Source organism: Carcharodon carcharias, chromosome 19 (assembly GCF_017639515.1).
Source record: "Carcharodon carcharias isolate sCarCar2 chromosome 19, sCarCar2.pri, whole genome shotgun sequence".
Lineage (NCBI taxonomy): Eukaryota > Metazoa > Chordata > Chondrichthyes > Lamniformes > Lamnidae > Carcharodon > Carcharodon carcharias.
In genome coordinates, this window is record NC_054485.1 from 110,062,095 (window position 1) to 110,075,988 (window position 13,894).

Below are 13,894 nucleotides of genomic sequence, written 5' to 3' on the forward strand. Positions count from 1 at the left end.
GGTCCTTCACATATAACACCTCTCCCACAGTGAAATTTCTGTCAGGACAATGCCAATCATGTACAATTTTCTGACTTCCCTGACTCCTTTCCAACTAACTTTGGCGTTACTAAGCTCAATCTCATTCTGATATGGCGATTCATTGACAATTCTGCAAGTGTGGCACCTGCTGCTGTATGAGGGGTGGTTCTAAAGTGGAAAAGGAAACGTGTTAACTTGGTCACTATGGAGTGTCCAGTTAATTTCTTTATACCAGTTTTGAATGTTTGAGCTGCTCGCTCAGCCAGTCCATTCAAAGGTGGGTAGTAAAGTGAAGCTTTTACATGAGTGATACCATTGAGACTGATAAACCATTGAAATTCAGCACTCGTAAATGCTGTGCCGTTATCTGATACGACCACTTCTGGTAGTCTGTTAATGGTGAAACTTTGGCATGGCTTGTCTATTGTAGCCAAAGATGTTGGTGACTTTACCTCATATCTGTCCATCCATTTCGAGTGAGAGTCAACAATAAGGAGAAACATTGTTCCCATATAAGGTCCCACACAGTCAATAGCAATTGTACCCATGGCCTTCCTGGCCACTACCATAGGTGTGACGGAGCTGTAGGAGGTAATTTTTGCACTTGCTGACACTGCATGCAACTTTTCATTAAACTCCCGATTTCTCCATCCATCCCAAGCTGTGTGCTATGGTCTTCATTCGGGAAATACCTGGATGTGCACTCTGCAATTCAGTTAACAAAGACTTTTGCCCTTTTGGACAAACAATCACTCGAGCCCCCCTACAATAAGATACCATCCTGGCTGGTTATCTCATATCTGCTGTGAAAATACCGATTCATTTTGTCAGATTCCTGTTCTTGTGACTAACCGTGAAGAACTTGTTCTCAAACTTTGGATAAGATTGGGTCTCGACTTGTCCAGTCTCTAATCTGTCTAGCACATACCGGTGATGAATCTGAGAAAATCAATGATAAAACAAGTTCTTGAGGAGCTGGAACATCCTCATCATTTTCTTTCAAAGGCAAATGACTAAGTGCATCAGTGTTTGCAATCCCGGGCCTGTATACTCATACACTGCCAGGATCATTGCCCATCTCTGTATTCTTGCTGAGGCTATGGGTGGTATAGCCTTGTCCTTGCTGAACAATGCTAGCAAAGGCTTGTGGTCCAAAACAATAGTAAAACGATGACCACGTACACACTGATGAAATTTCTTGACACCAAAGATGATTCTCAAGCCTTCTTTTTCTATCTGTGAGTGTCCCTTTTCCATTGTGTTGAGTGTTCTTGATACTTATCCAATAGGCCTTTCTGAGCCATCGTCCATTCGATGGGAGAGCACTGCTCCCACTCCACAAGGAGATGTCTCACATATCAAAACTAACTTGTTTCTTTGGTCAAAATGTACTCATAGGGTGGATGAGTGTAGCAGTTGTTTCACCTTTGCGAAAGCTTCTTTTTGTGGTGTTTGCCAAGACCAACAATGGTTTTTCTTGAGTAGGTAATACAGCGATGCCAGTACTGTCGACAAATTAGGCAAAAAAGCGTGCTTAGTAATTGATCAGCCCCAGATTTGAGCTCAAAGGGGTGTTCCTTGGCGCTGGGGTCTCTCTAATGGCTCTCACTTTTTCTTCAGCCTGGCTAGGCCCTGTGAATCTACCCTGTGAGCTAAATAGATTACCTCTTTCACTTGGAAGGTGCACTTTTGTTTCTTTAAACATACTCCCACCTGTGAAAAACGCTTCAAAACTTTGTCCGAGTTTGCCAAATGCTCCTTTTCGTTGAGTCCTGTCACTAGAACGTCATCTAAATAAACTACAACATGAGACAGTCCCTGCAACATGAGACAGATTAGTAAGGGGATCAAAGGTTACGGGGAGAAGGCAGGAGAATGGGGTTGAGAAACTTATCAGCCATGATTGAATGGCGGAGCAGACTCGATGGGCCGAGTGGCCTAATTTCTGCTCCTATGTTTTATGGTCTTATGGCGCCATTTTGCGCTTCCTGTATGGCTTTGGAGTTCCTCACTGTGCTTTCCACGGCCAGTAATATTTCCGAATACTTCCGAAATCCAAACTTGTTTCAGAGAGTAATCCCTTCTGAATCGAATCTTTATTTATACCGCACACCAAACAAGTTCTTCAATTTTTGGTATAGGATGTCTGTCCAACTTTCACTTGGAAGGTGCACTTTTGTTTCTTTAAACACACTCTCACCTCGTCGCCAGTTTGTTGGATCCTTGTCACTAGTTCAGTTAGACTGATGGATCCAGGTTACACACTTGTTTCGGGATGATCAAGTTTGTACCATAGACAAAGCAGATCAGTAGACAGTTCTTATGTAGGACACATTCTATTTCTTTACAAAGGAACTCAGCAGCTACACTTGTGTGCTTTCAACTCAAACCCTGTATCTACATTACAGAATCTTACTCTAGACTACTAACTACAGGCTACAGACCACTGAGGTAGCCAACGCTACTCCGTCATTGGATAATAAGATCATGCGATCTTCTATTATAACATTCTTCTTAAAGGTATAATACACATCAGATTACCACAATTATATGCTTGAGCACCTTTACATTACAATGCATGCAGGCACATATCACAACAAAAAGAGTGTCACTCACTGAGCCAAGACTGACACCTGTGTCAGGTGGATGTGTATATATAGTCACCTGATCACCTCACTTAGTTCACCAGTTAAAAGGTTTTGAATGGAAATGATGAAATCTCCTTACTTTCTCAATATCACCCAGACCTTCTGTATCCAGGAGCACTAAGCAGTGATTGTGCTTCTTAGGATGAGGCATACACCACATCCAGATCCCCTTGGTGTGGGATTGGACAGTTGATCCGAGAGAGAAACCTGGAACCACAGTTACAATCACAAAGATTAATTGACAGGTTGGGAGATTCTCAACCATATAGAATGAATGGTCCTGTACAGTGTCACTAACTACAAACCACCTGTCTCACTTGCTGCCAACATTTATTTTTCTCCACATCGGAAAATGAATGTCATGTTAAACCACACTCAGCCACCTCACGCAGCATAGGAACAGGAGAAGGCCATTCAGCCCATCGAGCCTACTCTGCTATTTGAACAGATCATGGCTGATCATCTACCTCAATACTACTTCCCCTCACTATCTCTATATCCCTTGATGTCATTAATATCCAGAAATCTATGGATTTCTGTCTTGAACATACTCAATGACTGAGCTTCCACAATCATCTGGGGTAAAGAATTCCAAAGATTCACCATCTTCTGAGTGAAGAAATTCCTCCTCATCTCAGTCCTAAATGGCCTGCCCCTTATTCTGAGATTATGTCCCCTGGTTTTGGACTCACCAGCCAGGAGAAACTTCTTATTTACATCCACCCTGTCACGTCCTGTAAGAATCTTGTACATTTCAATGAGGTCACCTCTCATTCTTGGAAACTCTAGGGAGTACAGACCCCAATCTCTCCTCATAAAATAATCTCGCCATCCCAGGGATTAATCTGGTGAAACCCCTTGCACTCCCTCTATGGCAAGTATATCCCTCCTTAGATAAAGGGACCAAAACTGTACACAACACTTCAGGTGAGGTCTCACCAAGGCTCTACACAACTGCAGCTTCTTTACTCCTAAATTTATTTATTATCACAGCACACCACAGAAGCAGAGTGGGGGCAGGTGGGGGAGGGGGGCAGAGGAGGGCGTAATGACAGGGACTTGGGAAGGAGAAAGTGTTAAAGGGACCATGGTGTTCTTGAAAAAGAGATGTTATTGAACCAGATTTGCAAACACACCGTGTGGTGAGGTGAATGGTTCCATTAGTCCTACTGTGATGTGACAATGATAAGAGATTCTCTCCTATATGGAGTAAATTGGCTAGCAACTTTTTCATGGATGCATCATTAGTGTTGGATTCGTTAATGTATTTGGGTTAAACTCCTCTATGCATTACTGAAACTTCATAGCCAGCTTATGCTGCAGCCAATTACTGCCCCATCCATTTACGCTTGATCATTAGTAAAGTAATGGAAGGGGTCATCCACAGTGCTACAAGCGACACTTGCTTAGCAATAACCTGCTCACTGGGTTCCACCAGGGCCACTCAGCTCCTGACCTCATCACAGCATTGGTTCAAACATGAACATAAGAGCTGAACCCCGGAAGTGAGGTGAGGGTGTCTGCCCTTGACATCAAGGCAGCATTTGAGTGTGCCATCAAGGAGCCCTAGCAAAACTGGACTCAATGGGAATCAGGGAAAAACTCTCCGCTGGTTGGATTCATACCGAGCACAAAGGAAGATGGTTGTGGTTGTTGGAGGTCAGTCATCTCAGCTCCAGGACATCACTGCAGGAGTTCCTCAGTGTCCTCGGCCCATCCATCTTCAGCTGCTTCATCGATGACCTTCCTTCCATCATAAGGTCAGAAGTGGGGATGTTCGCTGATGATTGCACAATGTTCAGCACCATTCACGACTCCTCAGATACTAAAACTGTCCATTTCCAAATGAAGCAAGACCTGGACAATATCCAGGCTTGGGCTGAAATGTGGCAAGTAACATTTGCGCCGCTCAAGTGTCAGGCAATGACAATCTCCAACAAGAAAGAATCCAACCATCAACCCTTGACGTTTAATGTCATTACCATCACTGAATCCCCCACTGTCAACATCCTGGGGGTTACCATTGGCCAGAAACTGAACTGGACCAGCCATATAAATACTGTGGCTACAAGAGCAGTTCAGAGGCTAGGATTCATGTGTTGAGTAACTCACCTCCTGACTCTCCAAAACCTGTCCACCATCTACAAGGCACAAGTCAGGAGTGTGATGGGATACCCTCCACTTGCCTGGATGAGTGCAGCTCCAACAGCACTCAGGGAGCTTGACACCACCCAGGACAAAGCAGCCCACTTGATTGGCATCACATCCACAAACATTCACTCCCTCCACCACTGACGCACAGTAGCAGCAGTGTGTACCATTTACAAGATGCACTGCAGGAATTCACCAAGCCTCCTTCGACAGCACCTTCCAAACCCACGACCACTACCACCTAGACGGTCAAGGGCAGCAGATAGATAGGAACACCTCCACCTGGAGGTTCCCCTCCAAGTCACTCACCATTTCAAGAAGGCATCTCACCACCATCTTCTCAAGGGCAACCAGGGATGGGCAATAAATGCTGGCCCAGCCAGCGACGCCTACATCCCATGAATGAATAAAAAACCATGTTTAGAAGAGGGAGGAGTGATTTGATTGAAGCATACAAGATCCTGAACGGCCTTGACAAGGTGGACGTGGAAAGGATGTTTCATATTGTGGATGAGTCCAGGACTAGGTGGCACTGTTTTAAATTTAGGGATCGCCCTTTTAGCTCAGAGATGAGGAGAATTTTTTTTCTCTCAGAGGGTTGTGGGACTTTAGAACTCTCTGCCTCAGAAGGCGGTGGAGACGGGGTCATTGAATGTTTTTAAGGCCGAGATAGATAGATTCTTGTTAGGCAAGGGAATCAAAAGTTAAGAGGGCTAGATGGGAATGCGGAACTTCAATCATGATCTTATCGAATGGTGGAGCAGGCTTGAGGGGCCGAATGGTCTACTTCTGCTCCTATTTTGTATTGAACTCACAGGAGAGGAGGCAAGGTGAGTTGACATGGAGGTTGAAACCATCGAGGGTGAGAAGTCACTCAGTGCAGAGGCTGAGGGGGGAAAGCAGTGATGATGATCTCAGTAAGAATCTTGGTACTTTTTTTTATTCATTCATAGGATATGGGCATCACTGGCCAGGCCAGCATTAATTGCCCATCCCTAACTACCCTTGTTCAGGGGGCATTATAAGAGTCAACCACACTGCTGTGGGTCAGATCAGACCAGGTAAGGACAGCAGATTTAGTGAACCAGATGGGATTATACAACAATCGGTAATGGATTCGTAGTCATCATCAGACTTTTAATTGCAGATTTTCATTGAATTCAAATTCCTCCATCGAACTCCAGTACCTCGTCAATGTAGCTGTTTCTTAACGACTGTGTAGATTCAAAACCCGATTCCCAGAGCATTACCCTGGGTCTCTGGAATACCACTATGCCACCACCTGCACTCTTGTAGATATCCAGGGCGTTGAAGAAGAGGCTAGAGAGGTGTAACAAGCTGAGCTCCTCAAAAGCAGAGGATGCAAGAGGAGCAGAGGAAGAAACCACAGAGACAATTCATTATGGGGATGTGAGCATCTCTGGCAAGTCAGGCATTTATTGTGCCTCAGCGGTTGGCTAGGCCACTTCAGAGGGTAGCTAAGAAGCAGCTACATTGCGAGGTACTGGAGTCACATGGACATCAGATAGTGTACGGGCAGAAGAGTTCCTGAAGGACATTGCTGATCCAATTGGGATTTTACGATAATCTGACAGCCGGGGATTGTCCAGTGAAATCAGAGGGTCAAGTAGAAATGGAGGAGCAGAGACGGCCGAGATTTGATCAAGGGGTCCACTGGAGGTGCCTCAGGTTAATATTGTGCTCCAGTGGACCTTATATTGACAGAGAACTGAGACCTGAGGACCAAGAGCAGTGAACACCAGGAAACCGTTGCAGGATGAGAAGTAAATCACCGGGATCAGTGCAAAAAATCCCAGCAGTTCCACCTCTATTATCCAGAATTCTAACTACATTTAAGAAACAGGCAACATTTGGTGGAAATGAGGCCCACAAATACTGAAATATCAGCTTCTAAGTGGGAATCAATTGCATTCAGGGAAACATCACATTGAATCCCACAAAATCTATCCAATCGTTGATTTTTTTAAAAATGCATTCTTTCATGAGATGTGGGCATCACTGGCAAGGCCAGCATTTTTTGCCCATCCCTAATTGCCCTTGAATTGAGTGACTTGCTCAGCCACTTCAGAATCAACCACATTGCTGTGGGTCTGGAGTCACATGTAGGCCAGACCGGGTAAGGCCGGCAGATTTCCTTCCCTAAAGGACATTAATGAACCAGATGGGTTTTTACAACAATCAGCAATAGTTTCATGGTCACCATTACTGAGGCTAGTTTTCAATTCCAGATTTAATGAATTGAATTTAAATTCTACCAGCTGCTGTGGTGGGATTCAAACCCCTACTCCCAGAGCATTAGCCTGGGCTGCTGCATTACTAGTCTACCAATATTACCACTTCACCACATCTTCGGCTGGAGCAGCCATTAACTTTACATTGTGGCAAGGTGAAACTCCAGAACCCCCACTCCTCACCCATCAACACTGCCAACAGGACCAGATTGCCCACTCAAGCTGCAAGTGGCTTCCCCCATCACAATCACAGGGATCGCAGCAAACTAGGGATGTCATACTGTTACAATTCTGGTGATGGAATGGGAACTGAAGAATTTTTGGATGCTGTAACCATACCTGATTGGTCAACAGCCTCACCACATGCCTAGGGGATCAATTTTGCCTATCAAGACTGAAGAGGAAGATCCCACATTTATCTAAGTATCCATTGAGCAGTTCACTAACTCACTGTACCGTCTCCCTCACAACAGTCGCCCCTCAGATTGTCACCAACAGCTCATGGAGTAACAGGCTATGAATCTCACCGTGAGTCTTTCCAGCCAATCGGTTCATCAAGTAGGACTTCCCAGTCCTGTAAAATCCCACGACAGATACAACCACCACCGTCTCATTAATATTGGAGAGAAGTTGCAGGGCTTCCTCATTGATCACCAGTTTCCCCTTCTGGGTGTTTTCAATCAGACACACAGGACTCTGCATGTAGGTGTCAGAACTCATGTTAACAACCTGAAATAATAAAAATGCTGCAGTTACTTGGCACTCTTCATCGAACATATCGACCAATAAAGAAGTTTCTAAAAAGCTGCCCTTACTGTTCTCACATCCAAGACAGTGTCACACTGACACAAATCAGAACAGGAAGATCCCAGTTTCAATCCCCACTCAGTACTGAGACAGCTAGTCTCAACCAATGCAGCAATAGGGGCTTGGCTTATTCTCCAGGCTGTGTTTTAATAGATTCAATGTCCAATTCACACAGCCTAAGGCTCCATTAGCTCCTGCTCTCTGTTTGCTGATCTCTCAAACTCTACCCAATATATTCTGTGCCTCATCTAAAGATAAACAGATTACATTGTTCCCACACACAAAGTTTTAGCTCCCTACAGATCCCCTATCTGTGGCAAACCTTCAGCACACTTTGGGAGGAAGAGATAATGAAGTTAGCTAGGTCCTTACTCTTGACAAAAACAGAAATACCAGGAAAAACTCAGCAGGTCTGGCAGCATTTGCAGAGAGGAGCACAGTTAACGTTTTGAGTCTGAATGACCCTTCAACAGAACTAAGTAAAAATAGAAGAGAGGTGAAATATAAGCTGGTTTAAGCTCGGGGGGGGAGGTGGGGGGAACAAGTAGAGCTGGATAGAGGGCCAGTGATAGGTGGAGATAACAAAGAGGTGTTGAAGGTGGTGATATTATCTAAGGAATGTGCTAATTAAGGGTAGAAAGCGGGACGAGCAAGGTACAGATAGCCCTAGTGGGGGTGGGGTGAAGGAATCGAAAAAGGACAAAAGGTAGAGATAAAACAATGGATGGAAATACATTTAAAAATAATGGAAATAGGTGGGAAAAGAAAAATCTATATAAATTATTGGAAAAAAAGGGGGGATCGGTAAGGGGGTGGGGATGGAGGAGAGAGTTCATGATCTAAAATTGTTGAACTCAATATTCAGTCTGGAAGGCTGTAAAGTGCCTAGTCGGAAGATGAGGTGTTGTTCCTCCAGTTTGCGTTGGGCTTCACTGCAACAACGCAGCAAGCCAAGGACAGACATGTGGCCTTGAGAGCAGGGTGGAGTGTTGAAATGGCAAGCGACAGGGAGGTTTGGGTCATGCTTGCGGACAGACCGAAGGTGTTCTGCAAAGCGGACACCCAGTCTGCGTTTGGTCTCTCCAATGTAGAGGAAACCACATTGGGAGCAACGAATGCAGTAGACTAAATTGAGGGAAGTACAAGTGAAATGCTGCTTCACTTGAAAGGAGTGTTTGGGCCCTTGGACGGTGAGGAGAGGGGAAGTGAAGGGGCAGGTGTTGCACCTTCTGCGGTTGCATGGGAAGGTGCTACGGGAGGAGGTTGAGGTGCAGGGGGTGATGGAGGAATGGACCAGGGTGTCCCGGAGGGAACGATCCCTGCGGAATGCCGCCGGGGGAAGAAGGGAAGATGTGTTTGGTGGTGGCATCGTGCTGGAGTTGACGGAAATGGCAGGGGATGATCCTTTGAATGCGGAGGCTGGTGGGGTGATAAGTGAGGACAAGGGGGACCCTATCATGTTTCTGGGAAGCAGAGGAAGGTGTGAGGGCGGATGCGCGGGAGATAGGCCGGACATTGTTGAGGGCCCTGTCAACCACCGTGGGTGGAAAACCTTGGTTAAGGAAGAAGGAAGACATGTTAGAGGAACTGTTTTTGAAAGTGGCATCATCAGAGCAGATATGATGGAGGCGAAGGAACTGAGAGAATGGGATGGAGTCCTTACAGGAAGCAGGGTGTGAGGAGCTGTAGTCGAGGTAGCTGTGGGAGTCGGTAGGCTTGTAATGGATATTGGTGCACAGTCTACCACCAGAAATTGAGCAGAGGAACTGTTTTTGAAAGTGGCATCATCAGAACAGATGCAACAAAGGCGAAGGAACTGAGAGAATGGGATGGAGTTCTTACAGGATTCCCTGAATCAGCATTTCGATTCCTTCACCCCACCCCACTCCTACTAGGGCTATCTGTACCTTGCTTGTCCTGCTTTCTACACATTCCTTAGATAATATCATAACCTTCAACACCTCTTTGTCCTTTTGTCTGTGACATCTTTTGGTTATCTCCACCTATCACTGGCCCTCTCTCCAGCTCTACTTGTCCCACCCCCCCTTAAACCAACTTATATTTCACCTCTCTTCTATTTTTCCTTAGCTCTGTTGAAGGGTCATTCAGACTCGAAACGTTAACTGTGCTCCTCTCCGCAGATGCTGCCAGACCTGCTGAGTTTTTCCAGGTATATTTGTTTTTGTTTTGGATTTCCAGCATCCGCAGTTTTTTGCTTTTATCTTAGTCCTTACTCTTGACAACTTGTTCACTCCAGCTGAATAGTAATGTGAGGCTTCCCATCCAAAAAGTAATGTTGGAAAATTACCCCAACTCCTGGGTGACACCATCACTTCTGAGTGAGAAAGTTATACATTCACACACCACTCCAAAGACTTGAGCATAAATCTAGGCTAACGCTCCTGGTGCAGTAGTGAGGGAGTGCTGCATTGTTGGAGGTGCCGTCTTTTGATAAGGCATTAACCAGACACCGGCTTTCCCTTTCACATGAATGTAAAAGGTTTTGCAGCACTATTTTACAGTAGAGCTGGAAAGCTCTCTCTGATGTCCTGAGACTAACATTTATCCCTGAATCAGCATCTCGAATACAGACAATCTGTTTGATTGTTGATTGTAGAGTACAAAATTGGCTGCTGCATTTCTTCATCCTTTCATGGGATGTGGGTGGCACGGGCATGGCCAGCATTTGTTGCACATCCCAAATTGCCCTTGAACCGAATGGCTTGCTGTGCCATTTCAGAGTCAACCACATTGCTGTGGGTTTGGAGTCACGTGTAGGCCAGTCCAGGTAAGGGCAGCAGGTTTCCTTCCCTAAAGGACATTAGTAAACAAGATGACAAAAACAAAAATACCTGCAAAAACTCAGCAGGTCTGACAGCATCTGCGGAGAGGAACACAGTTAACGTTTCTAGTCCGCATGACTCTTCAACAGAACTAAGGAAAAATAGAAAAAGGGTGAAATATAAGCTGGTTTAAGGGGCGGGGGTGGGACAATTAGAGCTGGATAGAGGGCCAGTGATAGGTGGAGATAACTAAAAGATGTCACAGACAAAAGGACAAAGAGGTGTTGAAGGTGGTGATATTATCTAAGGAATGTGCTAATTAAGGGTAGAAAGCAGGACAAGCAAGGTACAGATAGCCCTAGTGGGGGTGGGGTGGGGTGAATGGATCAAAAAAGCCTAAAAGGTAGAGATAAAACAATGGATGGAAATACGTTTAAAAATAATGGAAATAGGTGGGAAAAGAAAAATCTATATAAATTATTGGAAAAAACAAAAAGGAGGGGGAAAAATCAGAAAGGGGGTGGGGATGGAGGCGAGAGTTCATGACTCGAAACGTTAACTGTGCTCCCTTCCACAGATGCTGCCAGACCTGCTGAGTTCTTCTGGTATTTTTGTTTTTGATTTCCAGCATCTGCAGTTTTTTGCTTTTATCTTAGTAAAATGAAATCATTGTGGATTGTCACAAAAACTCATCTTGTTTACTGAGACTAATTTTTATTCCAGATTTCTTTTTGATCTGAAATTGCACTAGTTGCTGTGGTGGGATTTGAGTCCAAGTCCCTACAGGATATTTACCCAGGATGCTTGATTACTAGGCCAATGGTGTTAACACTGCACCACCATCCCCCCACTATACCACTATCCCCCTACTGTTCCAGCTGCCTACATGTTCAAATGACTTCATTGACTGTAAAAGCCCTTTGAACTGTCTATTAAAAAAGCTATAGAAATAGTTAATTCTTTTTCTGTAAAGTGGGAACAACTTATAATCCAGTTAGTAAAACTAATTTTCATTGTTTCAGCCCATACCCAGTCTTGGCGCATGAAGGTAAACAGCACCAACAACTGAAACATTCTAGATCACCCCTTTTATTAAATTCAGACCTTACCTGTCTGCTGGAGCTGAAAAGACTTTCAATCCGACAACCACCGACGAACGGTCTGCTGTTCCCAATAGACTGGGCGGGGGGGGGGAAGTATAAAATGTACTCAAAATGAAAGTGAAAGTAGATTTCATTAATCAGCTATAAATTCCCCTGTTTGTCATTCTGTACAAACTGCAAAGCAAATACCAGGTTTGCATGTCATCAGCAGAGTGCAATTCAGGAGGAGCAGCTCGGGCCAGTTCCCAGAAGGAAAACGCAGACGGACTTGGTAATGACAGGTACTTCTCCGAACTGGTCTTGTGCACCTTAAAACAGAAATCCAGTGTGAAGCCGTGCCAGCCATTTCCAAGATAAAAGCAAAATACCACCGATGATGGAAATCTGAAACATCAACAGAAAATGCTGGAAAACCTCAGCAGGTCTGACTGCAGCTGTGGAGAGAGAAACAGTCATAACGTTTCTAGTCCGTACGACCCTTCTTCAGAGCTACAGAGCAGTAGAAATGGAATGAAATTTAAAACAGAAACAGAAATACCTGGAAAAGCTCAGCAGGTCCGGCAGCCATTGGTGGAGAAGGGTACAGTTGACGTTTCGAGTCCTCATGACCCTTCAACAGCAACGGCTGAGTTTTTCCAAGTATTTCTGTATCTGTTTTTGTTTTTATCTATGTTTTGGAATTTATACTGTTTAAGTGGGAGGAGCAGGTGAAGATAGAAGGCCTGCGATAGGTGGGGGCAAAGGAGAGATTGCCAGAGATGTCATGGACAAAAGGGCAAAGGGGTGTTAATGATTGCGATACTGGCTAAAGGAGGTGCTGATGGTGGCATTAAGGTAAGAAAGCAGAATGTGATAATAGCAGGACAAGGGTAAGCACTCTGGAAAGAACAACATGTAACCAGTGACAGATGGGCCTAGTGGGAGTGAGGTAGGGGAGGGGTTGGTGGTGGGGAAAAAAGGATAGAAAAAGGGGGGATTAAAAAAGAGGATAAAACAATGAATTATTTAATAAAAATAAATAAAAATAGAAATGAGTGGATAAAAAGTAAAAATAAATTTGGAAGAAAGGGATTCAAAAAGGGGTGAAGATGGAGGAGAGAGTTCATGGTCTGAAGGTGTTGAATTCAATATTCAGTCCGGAAGGCTGTAAAGTGCCCAGTCGGAAGATGAGGTGCTGTTCCTCCCATTTGCGTTGAGCTTCACTGGAACAATGCAGCAGGCCAAGGACGGACATGTGGGTAAGAGAGCAGGGTGGAGTGTTGAAATGGCAAGTCACAGGGAGGTCTGGGTCATGCTTGCGGACAGACCGCAGGTGTTCTGCAAAGCGGTCACCCAGTCTGCGTTTGGTCTTTCCAATGTAGAGGAGACCGCATTGGGAGCAGCGAATGCAGTAGACTAAATTGAAGGAGGTGCAAGTGAAATGCTGCTTCACTTGAAAGGAGTGTTTAGGCCCTTGGACAGTGAGGAGGGAGGAGGTAAAGGGACAGGTTTTGCACCTTCTGTGATTGCATGGGAAGGTGCCATGGGAAGGGAATAAGGTGTTGGGGGTGATCAAAGCGTGGACCAGGGTGTCCCAGAGGGAACAGTCCCTATGGAATGCCAATGGTGGGGGGGGATGAAGGGAAGATGTGTTTGGTGGTGGCATCATGGAGTTGGCGGAAATGACAGAAGATGATCCTTTGAATGCGGAGGCTGTGGGTTGATAAGTGAGGACAAGGGGGACCCTATCATGGCTCTGAGAGGGAGGGGAAGGTGTAAGGGAGGATGCGTGGGAGATGGGCCGGACATGGCTGAGGGCCCTGTCAACCAAATAATCAGACCTTCTTCCTTAACCAAGGATTTCCCCCCCGACTGTGCCTAGTTGCCAGGCAACCACTGAAAAGGAAAAATAACTCAGAATGGGTATTTGGTTGGGTGTGTCAAGTTACCCTGAAACACGGGCAATTCAATTTAGCAAAACATTTGGTCAACCTAATGCGATGGACTTCGTATCTTTGAAGCAAGATAGGGATCAGATCAGCAAAGCAATGGAGCATCACAGAGTCAAAGCCATCACTCTAGTCTATTTGAGTCCAGTTGAACAAAACTCTGGAAATAAAAGTACTGGTACCAGTAAAAGTGGCCAGGTG

At 45.1% G+C, this 13,894-nt stretch overlaps 1 protein-coding gene across 1 annotated transcript in view; it reads right to left on the reverse strand.

Moving 5' to 3' along the window:
• LOC121291712 (guanylate-binding protein 1-like) overlaps nt 1-11,925 on the reverse strand; it is a 51,879-nt gene extending 39,954 nt beyond the window's left edge. The window contains exons 1-3 of the mRNA XM_041213205.1: nt 11,772-11,925; nt 7,600-7,801; nt 2,749-2,876 (exon numbers count right to left, since the gene is read on the reverse strand). Of these exons, the coding sequence (XP_041069139.1) occupies nt 2,749-2,876; nt 7,600-7,792 (321 nt within the window). The 5' untranslated portion in view covers nt 7,793-7,801; nt 11,772-11,925. The remainder of the gene's footprint in view (nt 1-2,748; nt 2,877-7,599; nt 7,802-11,771) is intronic.
• Between the last annotated feature and the right edge of the window lie 1,969 nt (nt 11,926-13,894).